At 42.2% G+C, this 14,415-nt stretch overlaps 3 protein-coding genes across 6 annotated transcripts in view; all 3 read left to right on the top strand.

Moving 5' to 3' along the window:
- LOC102223721 (myosin-9) overlaps nucleotides 1–2,869 on the top strand; it is a 35,819-nt gene extending 32,950 nt beyond the window's left edge. For all 3 annotated transcript variants that reach the window (XM_023348929.1, XM_005802801.3, XM_023348928.1), the window contains 3 exons: nucleotides 243–351; nucleotides 513–685; nucleotides 1,342–2,869. In XM_023348929.1, coding sequence (XP_023204697.1) covers nucleotides 243–351; nucleotides 513–685; nucleotides 1,342–1,453 — 394 coding nt within the window. In that variant the 3' untranslated portion in view covers nucleotides 1,454–2,869. The remainder of the gene's footprint in view (nucleotides 1–242; nucleotides 352–512; nucleotides 686–1,341) is intronic.
- Nucleotides 2,870–4,386: 1,517 nt separating this feature from the next.
- On the top strand, nucleotides 4,387–8,805 carry LOC102223984 (solute carrier family 25 member 38-A-like). Of its 2 annotated transcripts, none has more exons than XM_023348931.1 (8): nucleotides 4,387–4,462; nucleotides 5,684–5,778; nucleotides 5,930–6,054; nucleotides 6,161–6,245; nucleotides 6,343–6,522; nucleotides 6,974–7,142; nucleotides 7,228–7,388; nucleotides 8,126–8,805. In XM_023348931.1, exons 2-8 carry the CDS (start codon nucleotides 5,764–5,766, stop codon nucleotides 8,246–8,248), a joined length of 858 nt encoding a protein of 285 aa, XP_023204699.1. In that variant the 5' UTR covers nucleotides 4,387–4,462; nucleotides 5,684–5,763; the 3' UTR covers nucleotides 8,249–8,805. The 2 variants fall into 2 exon arrangements, with proteins under 2 accessions (XP_023204699.1, XP_005802859.1); XM_005802802.2 differs by lacking the exon at nucleotides 4,387–4,462 and adding an exon at nucleotides 4,485–4,673.
- A 2,047-nt stretch (nucleotides 8,806–10,852) lies between these two features.
- rpsa (ribosomal protein SA) lies at nucleotides 10,853–14,147 on the top strand. Its single transcript, XM_005802803.3, has 8 exons — nucleotides 10,853–10,908; nucleotides 11,734–11,905; nucleotides 11,998–12,116; nucleotides 12,633–12,878; nucleotides 13,030–13,158; nucleotides 13,252–13,411; nucleotides 13,892–13,927; nucleotides 14,008–14,147. Exons 2-8 carry the CDS (start codon nucleotides 11,773–11,775, stop codon nucleotides 14,106–14,108), a joined length of 924 nt encoding a protein of 307 aa, XP_005802860.1. The 5' UTR covers nucleotides 10,853–10,908; nucleotides 11,734–11,772; the 3' UTR covers nucleotides 14,109–14,147.
- The last annotated feature ends 268 nt before the right edge of the window (nucleotides 14,148–14,415 follow it).

The following is a 14,415-nucleotide window of genomic DNA, read 5'->3' as shown; positions in this document are numbered from 1 at the left end:
GGGGGGGGGTTTCTAGAAAATTTCTAAGATTAATTAAAAATGTTCTGACTTCTGCCTAGAAATATTAAACTTTTCTAATGCTGAATTTTCTTAAATAAAAACATTTTCAAAATGTATACCGTGGCAAAGTAGACAGTTAATGCAATATGCAGTTTACTCAGGATTAGGAATTGTGATTCCCTAAGGAGCCGACTCAAAACAATTTTTTTCTGCACTTCTATTAATGACGTGCTTTTCCTCAGGGAGAGGCAGACTGCCACCAAACTGGTGAGACGCACCGAGAAGAAGCTGAAGGAAGTCATCCTGCAGGTGGATGACGAGAGGCGCACTGCAGAGCAGCACAAGGACCAGGTCCGACTTCCACTTTCTCTGAAACACATATAACTGTTAATCAAAACGTTAGTTTAGCCTCCCTTTAACTAGACCGCAGGCATAATGGAGGGACTTTGCACCAATGTCAAATAAATGCTTTTGTTCATCCAACCTCATCAGAGTTCATTTCTCTTTTCCAGACGGACAAGTTGAACTCTCGCATGAAGCAGCTGAAGCGCCAACTGGAGGAGGCTGAGGAGGAGGCCCAGAGGGCCAACGCCAACCGAAGGAAACTCCAGAGGGAGCTGGAGGACGCCACGGAGTCTGCAGATGCCATGAACCGCGAGGTGTCCTCCCTCAAGAGCAAGCTGAGGTAGGAAGACCACGACGACGCACAACTCCTTCAGCAGCAGCATCATGTCACAAAACAAGAGATGACTGATGCAGGTTCTACCTTCGATGTCGCTCATTTTCATTCTGGACCATCTGTAGATCATGAATGTTCTTAAAAGGCTGGTTGTGCTAGAATCTATTGATAAAACTCTTCAACCTGTTAACATTTTAATGAATAGCTCTCTCCATTTGGTAAATAGTTAAAATTAAATATTAAAAGTTTTCACATTGATCAGTTCCTCCAGGATCGATTTTTTTTTTTCTCGTTTTGTGCAAATTTTGAAATATTTTAAAATTATTTAGCAAAATTTGCACTAATGATGTCAAACTTGATTTATTTTTTCTTTTTTAATTCTCCATTCTTTCATGGAGAATAGCAGCAGTGTTGAAAAAGAAACACTGCCACCTGCAGGTGGGAGTTGGCGTCACTGAAGACCAATGTCTTTTTACTATATTTGAGGAAAATTTGCAATAAACTCAGTAGAGCAAAAGAATGCAGTAATCTGTTGATTTTGAATGGATTTCATGAGGGCCGGATAAAAAGCTGCAGATTTGGCCCCCGACCCTTGACTTTGACACACGTTCCTTTTTTTAAAGAACTGATTAGCTTTTCCTAACTTTAACTTTCTGTTCCAGGCGTGGCGACTTGCCCTTCAGCGTAACTCGCCGCACTGTCCCTCGCGTGGAAAACGTGGAGAGCGACGAGGAGAGCGAGCCCAAGGCTGAAGCCCCGGAGCCCCAAGCTTGAAGGGCCCCATCCTCCAGCCCCATCGCCACTCGATTCCTCCACGCTGAATCCTAACCAGAAAGAGCAGCAAAATACTGTAAAGAAGAAAAAAAAAATCATGTCCAGAGTAAAGGCAGGGATTCTGCTCAGTCCAAGTTCAGTCCTGCGACTGTCCGATCTATCCGAACAGCATCAAACTATGCATCCATAACAGCTACACGCCAGTAAACGTAGACAATCGCTATTCCAACACACTCTCACAATTATTTTTTTTTTTTGTCAATTTCTGTCATCACTTTCTTTTTCATTCTCTGGGAAAAGTAACTATTTTTATAAGGAAAATTTAGACTTGTAATAGACCTGATTTAGGATTTATTTTTCTAATAGAGGGGAAAATAAATGAAGCAAATAAAATGGAAGGGGACCAAAGTAATATCAAGTAGAAGTTTCTATTATGCAGACATTTTCTTTTTGTTTCGTTTAAAATAATGGCTAAGAATGGAAAATGCTTCAAGTGTATTACGCTCATTTGTCCCTCTTCTTCGAGGTTCTTAAAGATTTATGCAATATCCTGAAATGTACTCGACATGCTTAGCTGTGATTAGCGCTCATTTCGATGTTTTGGCCGAGAATATTTTGTACGTGAAGTCGATCGGAGACGTCCTGAAGGTGTTTAATTGGTGCGCTGAAATTTTCTTAATTTTGCACTGAGACAGAAGAAAAGTTAACCTAAATGACGTACCACTGCGTTTGTGGAGTTCCAACGAAACGGCAAAGATGCAGCTTTGAAGTCTATGAATGACCGCGCGCGCACACACACACACACACTGCCAACACACACTATAAAAAGCCTTAAATGCAACTGACACCTACTTGGCAGGGTTCACGGCTGTTTGTTTTTGCTTTCTGGACGTACATTGATTGTCATTTTTCTCTCTCAGCGTTTTTCGTATGTTCAGGGTGAAGTATAAATAGTAGGGTAGCTTTTTCTTCGTTTGTTTTTTTGATTCGCAGCACACACTGTATTCTTAAGGCACAGTTTGCTAAGAGAAATGAACCAAAGGCAGATTTAAGAGGGAGAGAGATTCTTTGATACTCTGCAGCTTGGCAACAGCGTGGTATAGACATGAGATTGTGTTTGCATGAGATCTGGTGGAGATATCGCGACCTGAAGCCCCTCACAGGCTGTGCCCAGGGTCACCTTTTGGCTCACACTGCTGGAAAGTGAGAGGATTGTGTTGTTACTTCCAAAATGACGACTCGTAATTCGAAAGATTGCAGATTTCGTACCTACTAAACAAAGGCGATCCAAAAGAAGAAAAAGGATTTTAAAAAAAAGTGCACCAGTTATTTTGTAACGTTTATCACTGCAACTCTGGCATGGATGTCATGTGGTCAATTATGATATTGCAAATAAAGATGCTTTCTAAACTGCCATCTCGTCCTGTTTTTGTAAATTTTTCACATTTTTGTACTTTCATTTGGGTTTCTAATACTTTTGAAAAATAAGATAGCCCAAGTGCTTACAAAAGAAGCACCTAACCATTTTTTGGCAATGTTATTTTTTAATCTAGGAAATGAGCAAATTCAAAAATCGCTGTATGCGCTGTACAATGGCTGCTGGAAAAGACGACTGTTTTCTTGTCGACTTACTATCAGACACCACTTGATGCATTCTTTTAGTTGTGCAGGAGACCCCACTTCTGCTTTTCAAAGAGGTGCGGTTGAATAATTGCGCACGTGCGAGTGTAAACGTTGAGTTGGGGTTGTGGACAGCAGCAGCTTAAAGTGCCGAAACTCAGTAAAATGGCTCAAAACATCCAGACCTGACCAGACTAAAATCTCATTTACCAAGAATGATTTGGTTCAGGAAATGCAATAAACATGTTCTGTTGACCCTGAAGAACTGTCCCAAAGTGTTTAAGGACACATAACGGGTCACCTTTATAAATCTGTTTTTTATGTATTTATTTTTTTCAAGCAGCCTCCGGGAAACCGGTCAGATTTCAAGAAAGATGCATGCAGCTAAATGCAGGACATCACTAGAAGGAAATCTTTTGAATGCAGCAAAGGACAACTTTAAACTAATGTAGCCAAATCCAAATTGTTTAGATCACAATATTCTCTGTGAGAATGATCCAGGCCATAAGCAAATTAAAAAATCTATGGTAACATGTAAATTAATAAGAAAGCTCCTCTGTCCAGTTTGACTGAATTTGGAGACACAAATACAAATGGGCAACCATTTCAGCCTATGTGTGTAACGTTGCTAAAGAGCCGAAAGGACAGCCATGATTATAATAAAAAGTGTTTCCACAATATTAACTAAAAAAAGTAACAAAAATGTGCTAATTTGTTTTGTTTTCATTCTGTTACTATTGTGCGCTACATTCTGCTGGTCTATCGGATCAAGTTGTGAAATTATTTAGTGGTTGAGATGTGAAGAAGTTCAGGGTTCATGAGTACTTTAGCGGTGTTCTCACCAGCAGAGGGCAGTAATGGTCTGTAATAAAAGCTGAGGCGGGAATAAACGGGTCGGAACCGGCTGGACGGCAGAAACTGCTCTCAGCTGGTTCATACAGGGCCGTGACACTCCACACATCTCTGTCTAAAAGCTGTTTCTCCTTTAAGTCTTGTATGAGTTTCCTAGTCAGTCACACAAGGGGAAAAAATAATATTTTGATAGATTAGGGAAGTCATTCCCTGACCAGGAAATTAAAAAAAATAATAATTATTGGTTGAAATTCTTTAAAGCCAGTCCGATAAAGTATTTTTAACCTGCTTGAAGAAAGATGTTTGCTTAATTTGACGTCAGAAGCCGTGTCCTTTTCCTTGCTACTACTGTATGTCTCTTAATTATTGTGAAATTTCCCACGTAACACGGAAGTGTTTGTTTTGGACCCAATCACATCCCAACATCCTTGGAGATGGGCGGGGCCTACTTACAACCGCACGCGCCGTCTCAGCACGGTTTCTTCTCCAAACCGGCGCCGGCTGGTTTTCGGTCAGGAAGCAAGGAGCAGATAAAAGGTCAGCGTTTGGTTGCAGCGAGGGGATTTCACTTCTGCCTCTGTCCAGGATGTGGTAGGCGGGTGGACGGATTTATTTTTACTGGTACTGTAGTCTGCCAGGGTTGTTTTTCTGTCCTGGAGCCCAAAGTGTGAGAAAACTCCACTGTGGAGGAGCTTTAGTAACCACAGACTCATCACTGCTTAAGACTTTCCTTCACGGTGATTTTCAGGTGTTGTTTTTATTTTTTTATTTTCTCTCTCTTACATTAAAAAAGGACCAACAACAAAAAATAGCTCTAACGTGAATAATGTACATTTCCAGATATTTCATCAAAAAATTAAGGCAAGAAAATTGACTGTATTTCTTTTTTTATATACAAGTAGAAACTAGTTATGGAGACTTTAGCCATTATTTTCTATAAGAGACAAAACATGCTGACATGCACTTACGTTGTACATTTATTATAACTGTTTGCGTCCTTCAGGTCGTCTATCCAAGGCAAACAGTGCCACAATTTAATAAATAATAAATGTAAATCTGAATAATACCAAATTTGGAAAACATCGATGAAAGTGTTAAACACATGTAATTACGTTAGCACATTTATTTAGCCACAGCCATTATATCGAATAATTTCAGGACAGAGAAATATAAATGCAACACTTTATTTAATTATATTTTAGCAAATTAACATGCTTCTAAAATTAAGATAATATAATTTTGATTTCAAATTAATTTGTTTTTAAACTCTGCATTTGTTACTTTGACAAATTTCCACAAATATTGAAACATTTGCATGTGTTTTCAACTGCAACATATGGAATCCCAATCATGGAAATAATGTTTGCAATATTGCAATTGAAAATGACTGCTTGTACGGTATGTGGTGGGCTGTTGTAATCCAAGAGGTATACAAGCACATTCTGTGTGCCAATGATGGAATGTTAAATGGACTTTAATATATATTTTTTAAAATTATGATAAAAGAAAATGTTTTCCCGCCTTGGTTATTTCAGGTGATTTAAATGATCTCACACATAAATATTTATTTGTTGAATTGTGGTCGACAGAAAGCTTTTAGCTGTGACCTGGATTCTTGCTAATGGGTATCATGATGATCTTTGAGTTGGTTAATAAATGGCAGTGTGTTGGGGTGGGTCACAAATGGGAAACACGGCGTTGGTCAGATGACCTCCATGTATATAAACCGCTGCACATGTCCCGATTCATCCACTGTAGGGAAACCCTCCCAGCTATAACTTCTCCCCTCTGAAAAGCTCTGGAAAGTGAGTGGACGACAGAAGATTACCTCCAGCATTATGGAACTGTCACTGGTGAGTTTTCCATTGCAACCGGCACTATTAAGGTTTTCCACTTCTTCATCTGTCGCATGAAGCGTTTCTCAAATTTTCTCAGAAAGCAAAGAATACGTTTTCTTCTGCTACGTTGTAAACCCTTTCCTCTTCCCTGCCCGTGATCCGCCAGGCTCACCCGGCCGTCAAAGCCTTCGTGTGTGGCTCCTTCAGTGGGACCTGCTCCACCCTGCTCTTCCAGCCTCTGGACCTGGTCAAGACCCGCCTGCAGACCTCGCAGAGTGGCATGCAGCCGGGGTGAGTTGATCAATTTTATTGATTTCCAATAGTTTTACCTCATCTCAAGCGTTTTCCTGCTTATCTGATTGTTCCGTTTCTTTCTTCTTTTTTTTCTTTCCCTCAGGTCGAGTCGGGTCGGGATGACGTCGGTGCTCCTCGGTGTGGTGCGGACGGAGCGGCTGCTGGGGCTGTGGAAGGGCGCTTCTCCGGTCGGTCTGCTGGAAACGCTTCACCACGTTGAGCGCTGAGTCACACGGAGGGGAGATGACATCTAAAGGTGCTTTCTTCTTCCTCCTCCTGCTCCAGTCGTTCGTCCGGACCATCCCAGGAGTGGGAATCTACTTCAGCTCCTATCACTCCCTGAAGCAGCACTTCTTCCAGGACAGCAGGCCGGGAGCGGCGCAGGCCGTGATGCTGGGAGGCGGGGCCCGGACCGTGGCGGGGGTTGTGATGCTGCCGATCACCGTCATCAAGACGCGATTCGAGGTGGGGAGTGTTTACCGGCTGTCGCTATTATTACTATTGGTGCACCGATCGCAGTTTTTGATTTTGTCTGGGGGTTTTTTTGTCTGAAATGTTGCTAAATATAAACATGATTCCACATGTAAGATCTCAACCCCCAGCTCCCGACGGAGGGCAAAAAGCTGCTAGCTGACAATTTCTGTCATTGGCTTTTGCTGTTAAGTTGGCAACATAAAGCGCTAAGTCTTGCATGTACGTGATACATCTGAAAGAAAAAGGGATGTAGTGCTTTTCTACTAATTGTCAACACTATGACAACTAGAAAACGAGGTCAGTTGGAAGTTTTAATTTGAAAAATTTCCAACTGTCGAGCAGCTAAGCTAGCTCGACTGTGACAATCCTAACATGTAGACGTGCTGTGGGATTCGGCGTGGAATTCGATTTGTAACGCGGCCTGCTTGTGTCTGTGCTCCAGTGCGGCAGGTACAGCTACGTGAGCGTGAGCGGCGCGCTGCGCAGCGTGTGTCGGAGCGAAGGCCCCGCCGCTCTGTTCTCTGGCCTCATGGCCACCCTGCTCAGGGACGTTCCTTTCTCTGGGATCTACGTCATGTTCTACAGCCAGACCAAGGCCTCGCTGCCGCCAGGTGAGGAAATCAATACACACATTTACTTTAGCTGTAACAGATCTCTGTTCTGATCCAGCTAATTCGGCATTTTGTTCCCCTGAAGAGATCAGTTTGTCTCCTTCGGCTCCTGTGGCTAACTTCAGCTGTGGGGTTCTGTCCGGTGTTCTGGCCTCTCTGGTCACGCAGCCAGCCGACGTCGTAAAGACGCACGTCCAGGTGAACCCCCAGCTGAGGACGACGGAGGCCGTCAGACACATCTACACGGTAACTACCTTTACAGATGCACCGATCCAATTAACATCTGCATTGTTCCTGATATAAAAAAAAAAAAAAATCTAGATTGGTTATGGGTGACATTATAGTCCTTTAAATTGATTTGGTAGGGAGAATATACGCAAACATTTCTGTAAAAGCGCCAGGATCAGCCAAAAGGCTGTTTTTCATCTGTTGTCTCTGGACAATGACTAATTTATCTGGCTAAAAGCAAATAAAGATTATATAAAACAAGGTGAGAAATGACTTAGCTACATAAATTTACTAATAGATACAATCACTACTAACAGTAAATAACGGTGATGGACTGATCCGATATCTGTATCTGTATTACTTTTTACATGTTTCACCAAAATGGCCAACCTACTCTTTCTGACAATTTCAGTTTATTCTTTATTTTAAATTTGATTTCATGCTCAAAATTTGACTTTTACGAAGTAAGGCTGTGTTTTTTTTCACATGGTTGACCAAGCTTGTCAAGGTGTTGGTGTATTCAAATACGCTGCACTGGTGCAGAGTTATCAGATAAATATGTAATCCAGTATATTTATGTCTGTGTTTTTTAAAAAAAAAGAAGAAACATTTAAAACCAATTCAGCACTATTTTTCTGTACGCTAAACCTCAGATATCGGCGTTGGTATCGGAAGTGAAAAAAGTGGACCGGTGCGTTCCGAAGTCCCAATACAGACGCCATTTTCTGATCGTTCTTCTTGTCTTCTCCCACAAGGCTCACGGCCTCCAAGGCTTCTTCAGGGGAGCGGTTCCTCGGTGTCTGAGGAGGACCATGATGGCCGCCATGGCCTGGACTGTGTACGAGCAGATGATGGCGCACGTCGGACTCAAGTCCTGAAGGAAACAGCGATCAAAAGCTTGTGTCTAAAAGGGGAAAACGAAGATGAAGTCGGGAGTGACGAGTACAAAGAGGGCGGCCTCAGACGGGGCGTTCAGGGACTCGGGACGGACGCGTTCGTCACGCTTCCATGTTGGAATTTTAAGGCTGATGTTGAGGAATCAGAACTTGGAAATGGTGGGGAAAAAAAAACATCTGTGCTGGAGAAGGAGCCACGGGAATTATTAGTAAAATATGTTTACTGTTATTATTAACACTTTAACCCAAAGGTTAGATTTGCCGTAAAAATTAATGCTGAATTCAAAATATTTGACTTTGAACACAAAATTTCTGTCAAACTCACCTGGTTTGTAGAATATAAAGAAGTAGGAGGAGAAACGAGACTTGGAAATCAATTCACAAACTAAATGTGAGGAATATAGAAATGAGTCGGCTTTACGTTAACGCCATGAGCTCGTTTTGGGAATGTCTGGCTTTCAGATAAAGTCGCAATGATCCAACCGATTCTGTCTGATCGTTTCGTTTGTTTTATAAAAATAAATTATTTGCTTTCTCTATTTGTGTCTCGATTTGCTGTTTTGTCACGTCACGTTCCACACACACACACACACACACACACACAAAAGATCACTGCTTTGAAAAATGTACGAGTCAAAACTGTAATCAAACATCTTTGCTTGCAGCTTTGAACATCTTGAAACGAAATAAAATTCATAAAAAGTCCAGGCTTCTTTGCAAAATAGCTCCGGCTCCTTCAGAGTGGATGGAGAATTATTCATTTCTAAGCCTCAGATAATTTCTGCCTTGTATTAAGCTCCACCCACTTAAACCAGGTTCAATTAAAAAATGAAGAAAAAAAGATTTTTTTCTAGAGTTTCCATGGGTATGGTTACTTTTTGCAAGTCACTCTATGGTTGGACTTAACATCCCAATAAAAATCCTTATGCAAGTTTGCAGACAGAATCAACTTATGGCCTTCCTTTTTAATAATAAATGAGAATATAAAACAATAAAGTTCTAAGAAAGACACCTTTACTAGCCTGGTTGTGTTATCATATCAGCAGCAGCAGCAGCACATGCAAAGGCCTGCAAGAACATGAGGGCTAACAACGACTTATCTCAGCACCGGTACAGATAAGCTGGACAGGGGGTGTGTGTGTGCGTGTGTGTGTGTGTGTGTGTAGTGACATGACATCAAATAGTGAAAAAGAACATGGGGTTGTAGCAGACTGGGGCTGACGTAAGAAACACCACTCATCAGGATAACACAAATAGAACAGTCTTTAAAGCTGTAGATTTTCTTTCTTTTTCTTTTTTTTAATAAAGCTGAAATCGAAATCTTGAGTTCAAAGGTCATCCAACAGCGTCGTCATTAGGCATTAGGAAGTTTTGGATCAATACAACTCTTCTCTGTCAGACGTAATTCAAAGATTCGTGGCTTAAATATGAGTTGTAAACACCAGTGGGTTTTTCTTTTAAGGCCCAATGTTTTTAACTCTGTAGCTAGAAGGGGCGTCCATCTTGAATCTGAAGTAAATAAACGTTGTCCTTGGCATTTAGTCAAACCTTGTTTTGGTACCAGTTAGTCTGTTTACGTGCGCTTCGTCACCACGGGATTACAATAATCCGGTCAACTTTCTGCTAGCATGTCATGTTCCAATAAATAATTTCTCAACACACGACGCCCTTGTGTACATATTATGATCCCTTTGCCTGGAACATTTTATCTCTGGCAAATACAGTTACAACACAGGTCAGTCTTTCACCGAGGAGTCAGCGTCTCAGCATTGTCTTAATATGGTCTTTCCATCTCCATTGTCTTAATATGGGATATTCATCCGACCCGCGGTTCTACCTCTGGTTACCCTTGCTGCTGTCGCTGCAGCGTATTGAACAGGCCCCACCTAGCGGCCAAAGTAGTGTAGTGCATTTCTGCTATTGACTGCTGCCATAGACATATAGCGGTAAGACGTCGCATTACGTGAACTTTGCCGCCATATTGTGAGTGACTTTTATTTTTTACATATTTTTTCAACTGAAACATTATAAGTATAAGACTGTTCAGTTCCAAAGATTTCAGGTCAAAACTGCCTGACTGTGAACCCTAAGCCACTAGCAGAACAAGTTTATTCTTTTTGGAATTGTTCATATTTACTATTAATTGAAATGATTAAAATATACCACCTGAATCTAATGTTTCTGTGATGTTTACCAGTCATATTTATTTTCATTGCACTTAATTGTTTCAGATCATACAAAGAAATGGCATTTTTTTAACCCACTTGTGGTTAAAAGCTATCCAATGAAGTAAACTGTAAATAATCAAATAAATTAATTAATAAAATAAAGTTAAAATAATGGTCTAAATTAAGAAAGCTAGACAGAAATCAACAATAAGAAAAATACTTGACAAGAATTGCCATTAATTTTTCCAAGGTACGTAAAAAAACCTCTCTTCAAAAATAAGACGTTTATTCAAAGTTGCCAAACATAACTGTATCGCTTGCCAAGGTAAACTTGTCACTCCTAAAACTCTTATATCTATGATAAAAAAACGGACCAATCACGTACCTGGAAATTGAGTATAAAATCTACGTCATTTCCTCCCAGCGCCCTCTTTTTCACCGTGTGCTCAGATTTCCATACGGCGTTGTTTCGTGGTGAGTTTTAGACGGCCTTACTTCATCAATAAAGCGATAAATAATGAGACCAGGGACAGAAACGAGCGCTGGGTTGTTTTAAAATGATGCGACGACACCACTTTGATGCCACTTATGTGCGATACCAAACTATTTATCTCCATGTTCGCAAAAATGCTAACGCCTTAAGCTAATTCGCTAGCCCCGGGCACGCGTTCACGTAGCAGCTTTGCTTTTTTACTCTACGTGACTTCCTCTTTGCAGCCCAATATGTTGCCATAGAGAATAGTTCCAATTTTCTTGAACTAAAAAAAGTTAGTTACTGAATGGGAAACCTCCGTTTAGCTAACAATTTAGTCTCGCTATACTGTAATTTCCTGTGTTCGCAGACCAGTAGTTTGATGTTACCGGTTGACCCACCTGAAATAAATATAAATAGTTACAGTACTATAATAAAGATATTCTTACAATGCTAAAATATTGAATGCAATACAATGTCAGAGTGGCATCAGTCTAGGGTTCACAAATTGGAGGATAAATCTGAATGAAATTGGACTACATACTAGCAAAAGTTGGATATTAAATTATCGAAATTGTAAAATTATTACTAATTACTACCTAAATAGCTTTGAACAACTTCTCGCTTGCTAATTTGAGTGTCGAGTAATTTCCTCAGACTTACAAGCTACTATAAGTTAAAGTGGGTCGATATGAAGTTGGTCATGTGAATAAGTTGGCCACTAAGCAACCAAGACTACAAAATTACAATAAAAGTAAAGAAGCAATTTTACATTTGATTGTGTAATTTGTGGCGGGACCCTAAACGCTCCGTCTTTCTCCCCGCAGCTCTCCCACTGAACTCGTAACGCAGGGAAAGTGGTCACGATGTCCGGAAGTCTGGATGTCCTTCAGATGAAGGAGGAGGATGTGCTGAAGTTCCTGGCTGCAGGGACCCACCTGGGAGGCATGAACCTCGACTTCCAGATGGAGCAGTACGTCTACAAGAGGAAAAGCGACGGTACGCTCTAGAAGCGATCAGCCACGCGACGAAGTGGTTGGCGTTGCCTCAAACGCCGTCCAGGTTCACAGTTTTATTTATTTTTCTCTCAGGTATTTATATCATTAACCTGAAGAAGACCTGGGAGAAGCTGCTGCTGGCGGCAAGGGCCATTGTTGCCATTGAGAACCCGGCAGATGTGTGCGTCATCTCCTCCAGGAACACTGGCCAGGTAAAAAAACGAACCCAACAAAACGCGTGAGTTTTAGAGTGAATGCACACTGTTAAAGCCGGGCGCTGATGTGAGTGTTCTGGTGTCGGAAGTGTGCGAAAGTAAAGCGGATCGGGGGTTTCGCTAACGCCAGGAGGACGGCTGTCCGGTGACTGGGGTTTGAAAACACCCTGAGCCACAGTTCACTGTGTCAGTATACAAGGTTAGAGATGAAATTTGATTATAAAGGCTGAAAAGTAATGGGGGGAAGTGATGTATGGAAACATGAAAATCCAGTTATTTTTTAATTCAATTTTTTGTGTGTGTTTTAGTGCCAGTCTGAATATATCTTTATTTCTTTTTTCTTGTTTGGAAGTGTTTGTGGTCCAGAAAAGCCATAAGAACATTAACATTTTCTCCCGGCTCTTATCTGTAAATGTTTTGGTATTATTTGGTATCTCACCCTGCCGTTTGACTCCGTTGCCAAGCCGACGCAGAAGTCGTGTTTCCTGAAGCGTTGTTGCGTTTCCTGTGCAGAGGGCCGTCCTGAAGTTCGCCTCGGCCACCGGAGCCACCACCTTCCACGGACGCTTCACTCCCGGCACGTTCACCAATCAGATCCAGGCGGCCTTCAGGGAACCCCGCCTCCTGATCGTGACGGACCCTCGCGCCGACCATCAGCCGCTGACCGAAGCGTCCTACGTCAACATCCCCACCATCGCCCTGTGCAACACCGACTCCCCACTGAGATACGTGGACATCGCCATCCCCTGCAACAACAAGGTGAGGGGCGGAGCTTAGAGAAGTGTTATTGGTTAGACTTCAGACGTTTTACACCCGCGCACAATGCTATTTTGTTTTCGTGAAGTCCCGTTGCAGAGTGCGTCTGTAGGCTGTGTGACGACGTTTTAATGACTTTCTCTCTACATTTCAGGGTCACCACTCTGTGGGTCTGATGTGGTGGATGCTGGCCAGGGAGGTTCTGCGGATGAGGGGAACCATCTCCAGGGAACACCCATGGGAGGTCATGCCCGATCTGTACTTCTACAGAGACCCTGAGGAGGTAGGAGGAGCGCGGCGACTCGCCTCGCCACGATCACTTAGCTGTCTGGACGTTGCGGAGCTAAGCCACGTTCTGATTTGAAACCCGTTTCAGATCGAGAAGGAGGAGCAGGCCGCAGCCGAGAAGGCGGTGGTGAAGGAGGAGTTCCAGGGCGAATGGACCGCCCCGCAGGCCGAGTTCGCCCAGCCTGAGGTGACCGACTGGTCCGAGGGCGTCGCCGTTCCCTCTGTGCCCATCCAGCAGTTCCCTGCAGGTAGCCTGCTTTTAAAACGAGTTCTGATCAGGCCTGCAACTAACTTCTTTTTTTTATTCAATTATCCTGACAGTCAGATAAAAAAAACGTCTACACATTTTGTAGATTTTTCATTTATAAGCAGTTTTCATACAGTATTAAAAATAACTTAATAGATACAAATAAACAATTCGATAACGTTTTAAAAGTATTTGTTTAGCCTAAATTGTAGCATCTGCAGCTAAAAGAATCCTAACATCAACATGTGTAAAGCTCGGCTTCTCCTGCCTGACTTGTGATCAAAACTGTAGGGCTGATCTGGTAATTCATTTTTAGATTTACTAATTAATAATTGAATGGGATCTGTACAATTGAATGGACAATTACTAAAATGAGTTTACGATTATTTCAGTAGTCGATAAATCTCAACGAGTCGTTTCAGTCCTAGTTCTGATTCTTTGATTCTTCTTCTGTTGTTTAAAACCGGTTGTGTCGTTACAGCTGCTGCTCCTGTCAAGACCGGAGAGACCTTCACTGGTGAGTTCAGAGCTTCTCCTCTACATGCCGATCAGTGGTTCCTGCTGCTCTCTGACCTCTGTTTGACCTCTGTCCCCCAGCGGCCGAAGACTGGAGCACCCAGCCTGCCACAGACGACTGGTCCACCGCTCCCACCGCTCAGGCTTCTGACTGGGGCGGCACCACCTCCGACTGGTCTTAAACCAGCAAACACAGCAACAATAAAAGTGTTACACTTTGACTCGCATGTTTTTATTTTTTGTTCTCTAAAACCTGCTAAGTTCGCAGCCAAACCCAGTTTATCCCTGTTAATATCTAGAGAAGCCCAGCTGTTGGCATTAAGACTTTGAGTTGGTAGAATTTGTCTGGATCTGGACTTGGCAGTAAAACCTGGAGTGTAAATCAGTTACATGGTGAATCGTGTGACCTTGGTCCTGCTGGGTCAGCTGAATGTTCCATCCAGGTATCCATAGTTTGAAAAAAGTGCAAACTAGTCCCAGCAGATACAG

Source organism: Xiphophorus maculatus, chromosome 16 (assembly GCF_002775205.1).
Source record: "Xiphophorus maculatus strain JP 163 A chromosome 16, X_maculatus-5.0-male, whole genome shotgun sequence".
NCBI lineage: Eukaryota > Metazoa > Chordata > Actinopteri > Cyprinodontiformes > Poeciliidae > Xiphophorus > Xiphophorus maculatus.
Note: the sequence above shows the minus strand (reverse complement) of the source record. Positions and strands in the feature narration are given on the sequence as shown.

Coding starts and splice junctions, on each gene's coding strand:
- rpsa (XM_005802803.3), top strand. CDS start 11,773: ATGTCCGGAAGTCTGGATGTCCTTCAGATGAAGGAGGAGGATGTGCTG. Junction 11,906..11,997: donor CTACAAGAGGAAAAGCGACG/GTACGCTCTAGA, acceptor TTTTTCTCTCAG/GTATTTATATCATTAACCTG. Junction 12,879..13,029: donor CCATCCCCTGCAACAACAAG/GTGAGGGGCGGA, acceptor TCTACATTTCAG/GGTCACCACTCTGTGGGTCT.
- LOC102223984 (XM_023348931.1), top strand. Junction 6,055..6,160: donor CAGAGTGGCATGCAGCCGGG/GTGAGTTGATCA, acceptor TCTTTCCCTCAG/GTCGAGTCGGGTCGGGATGA. Junction 7,143..7,227: donor CAAGGCCTCGCTGCCGCCAG/GTGAGGAAATCA, acceptor GTTCCCCTGAAG/AGATCAGTTTGTCTCCTTCG.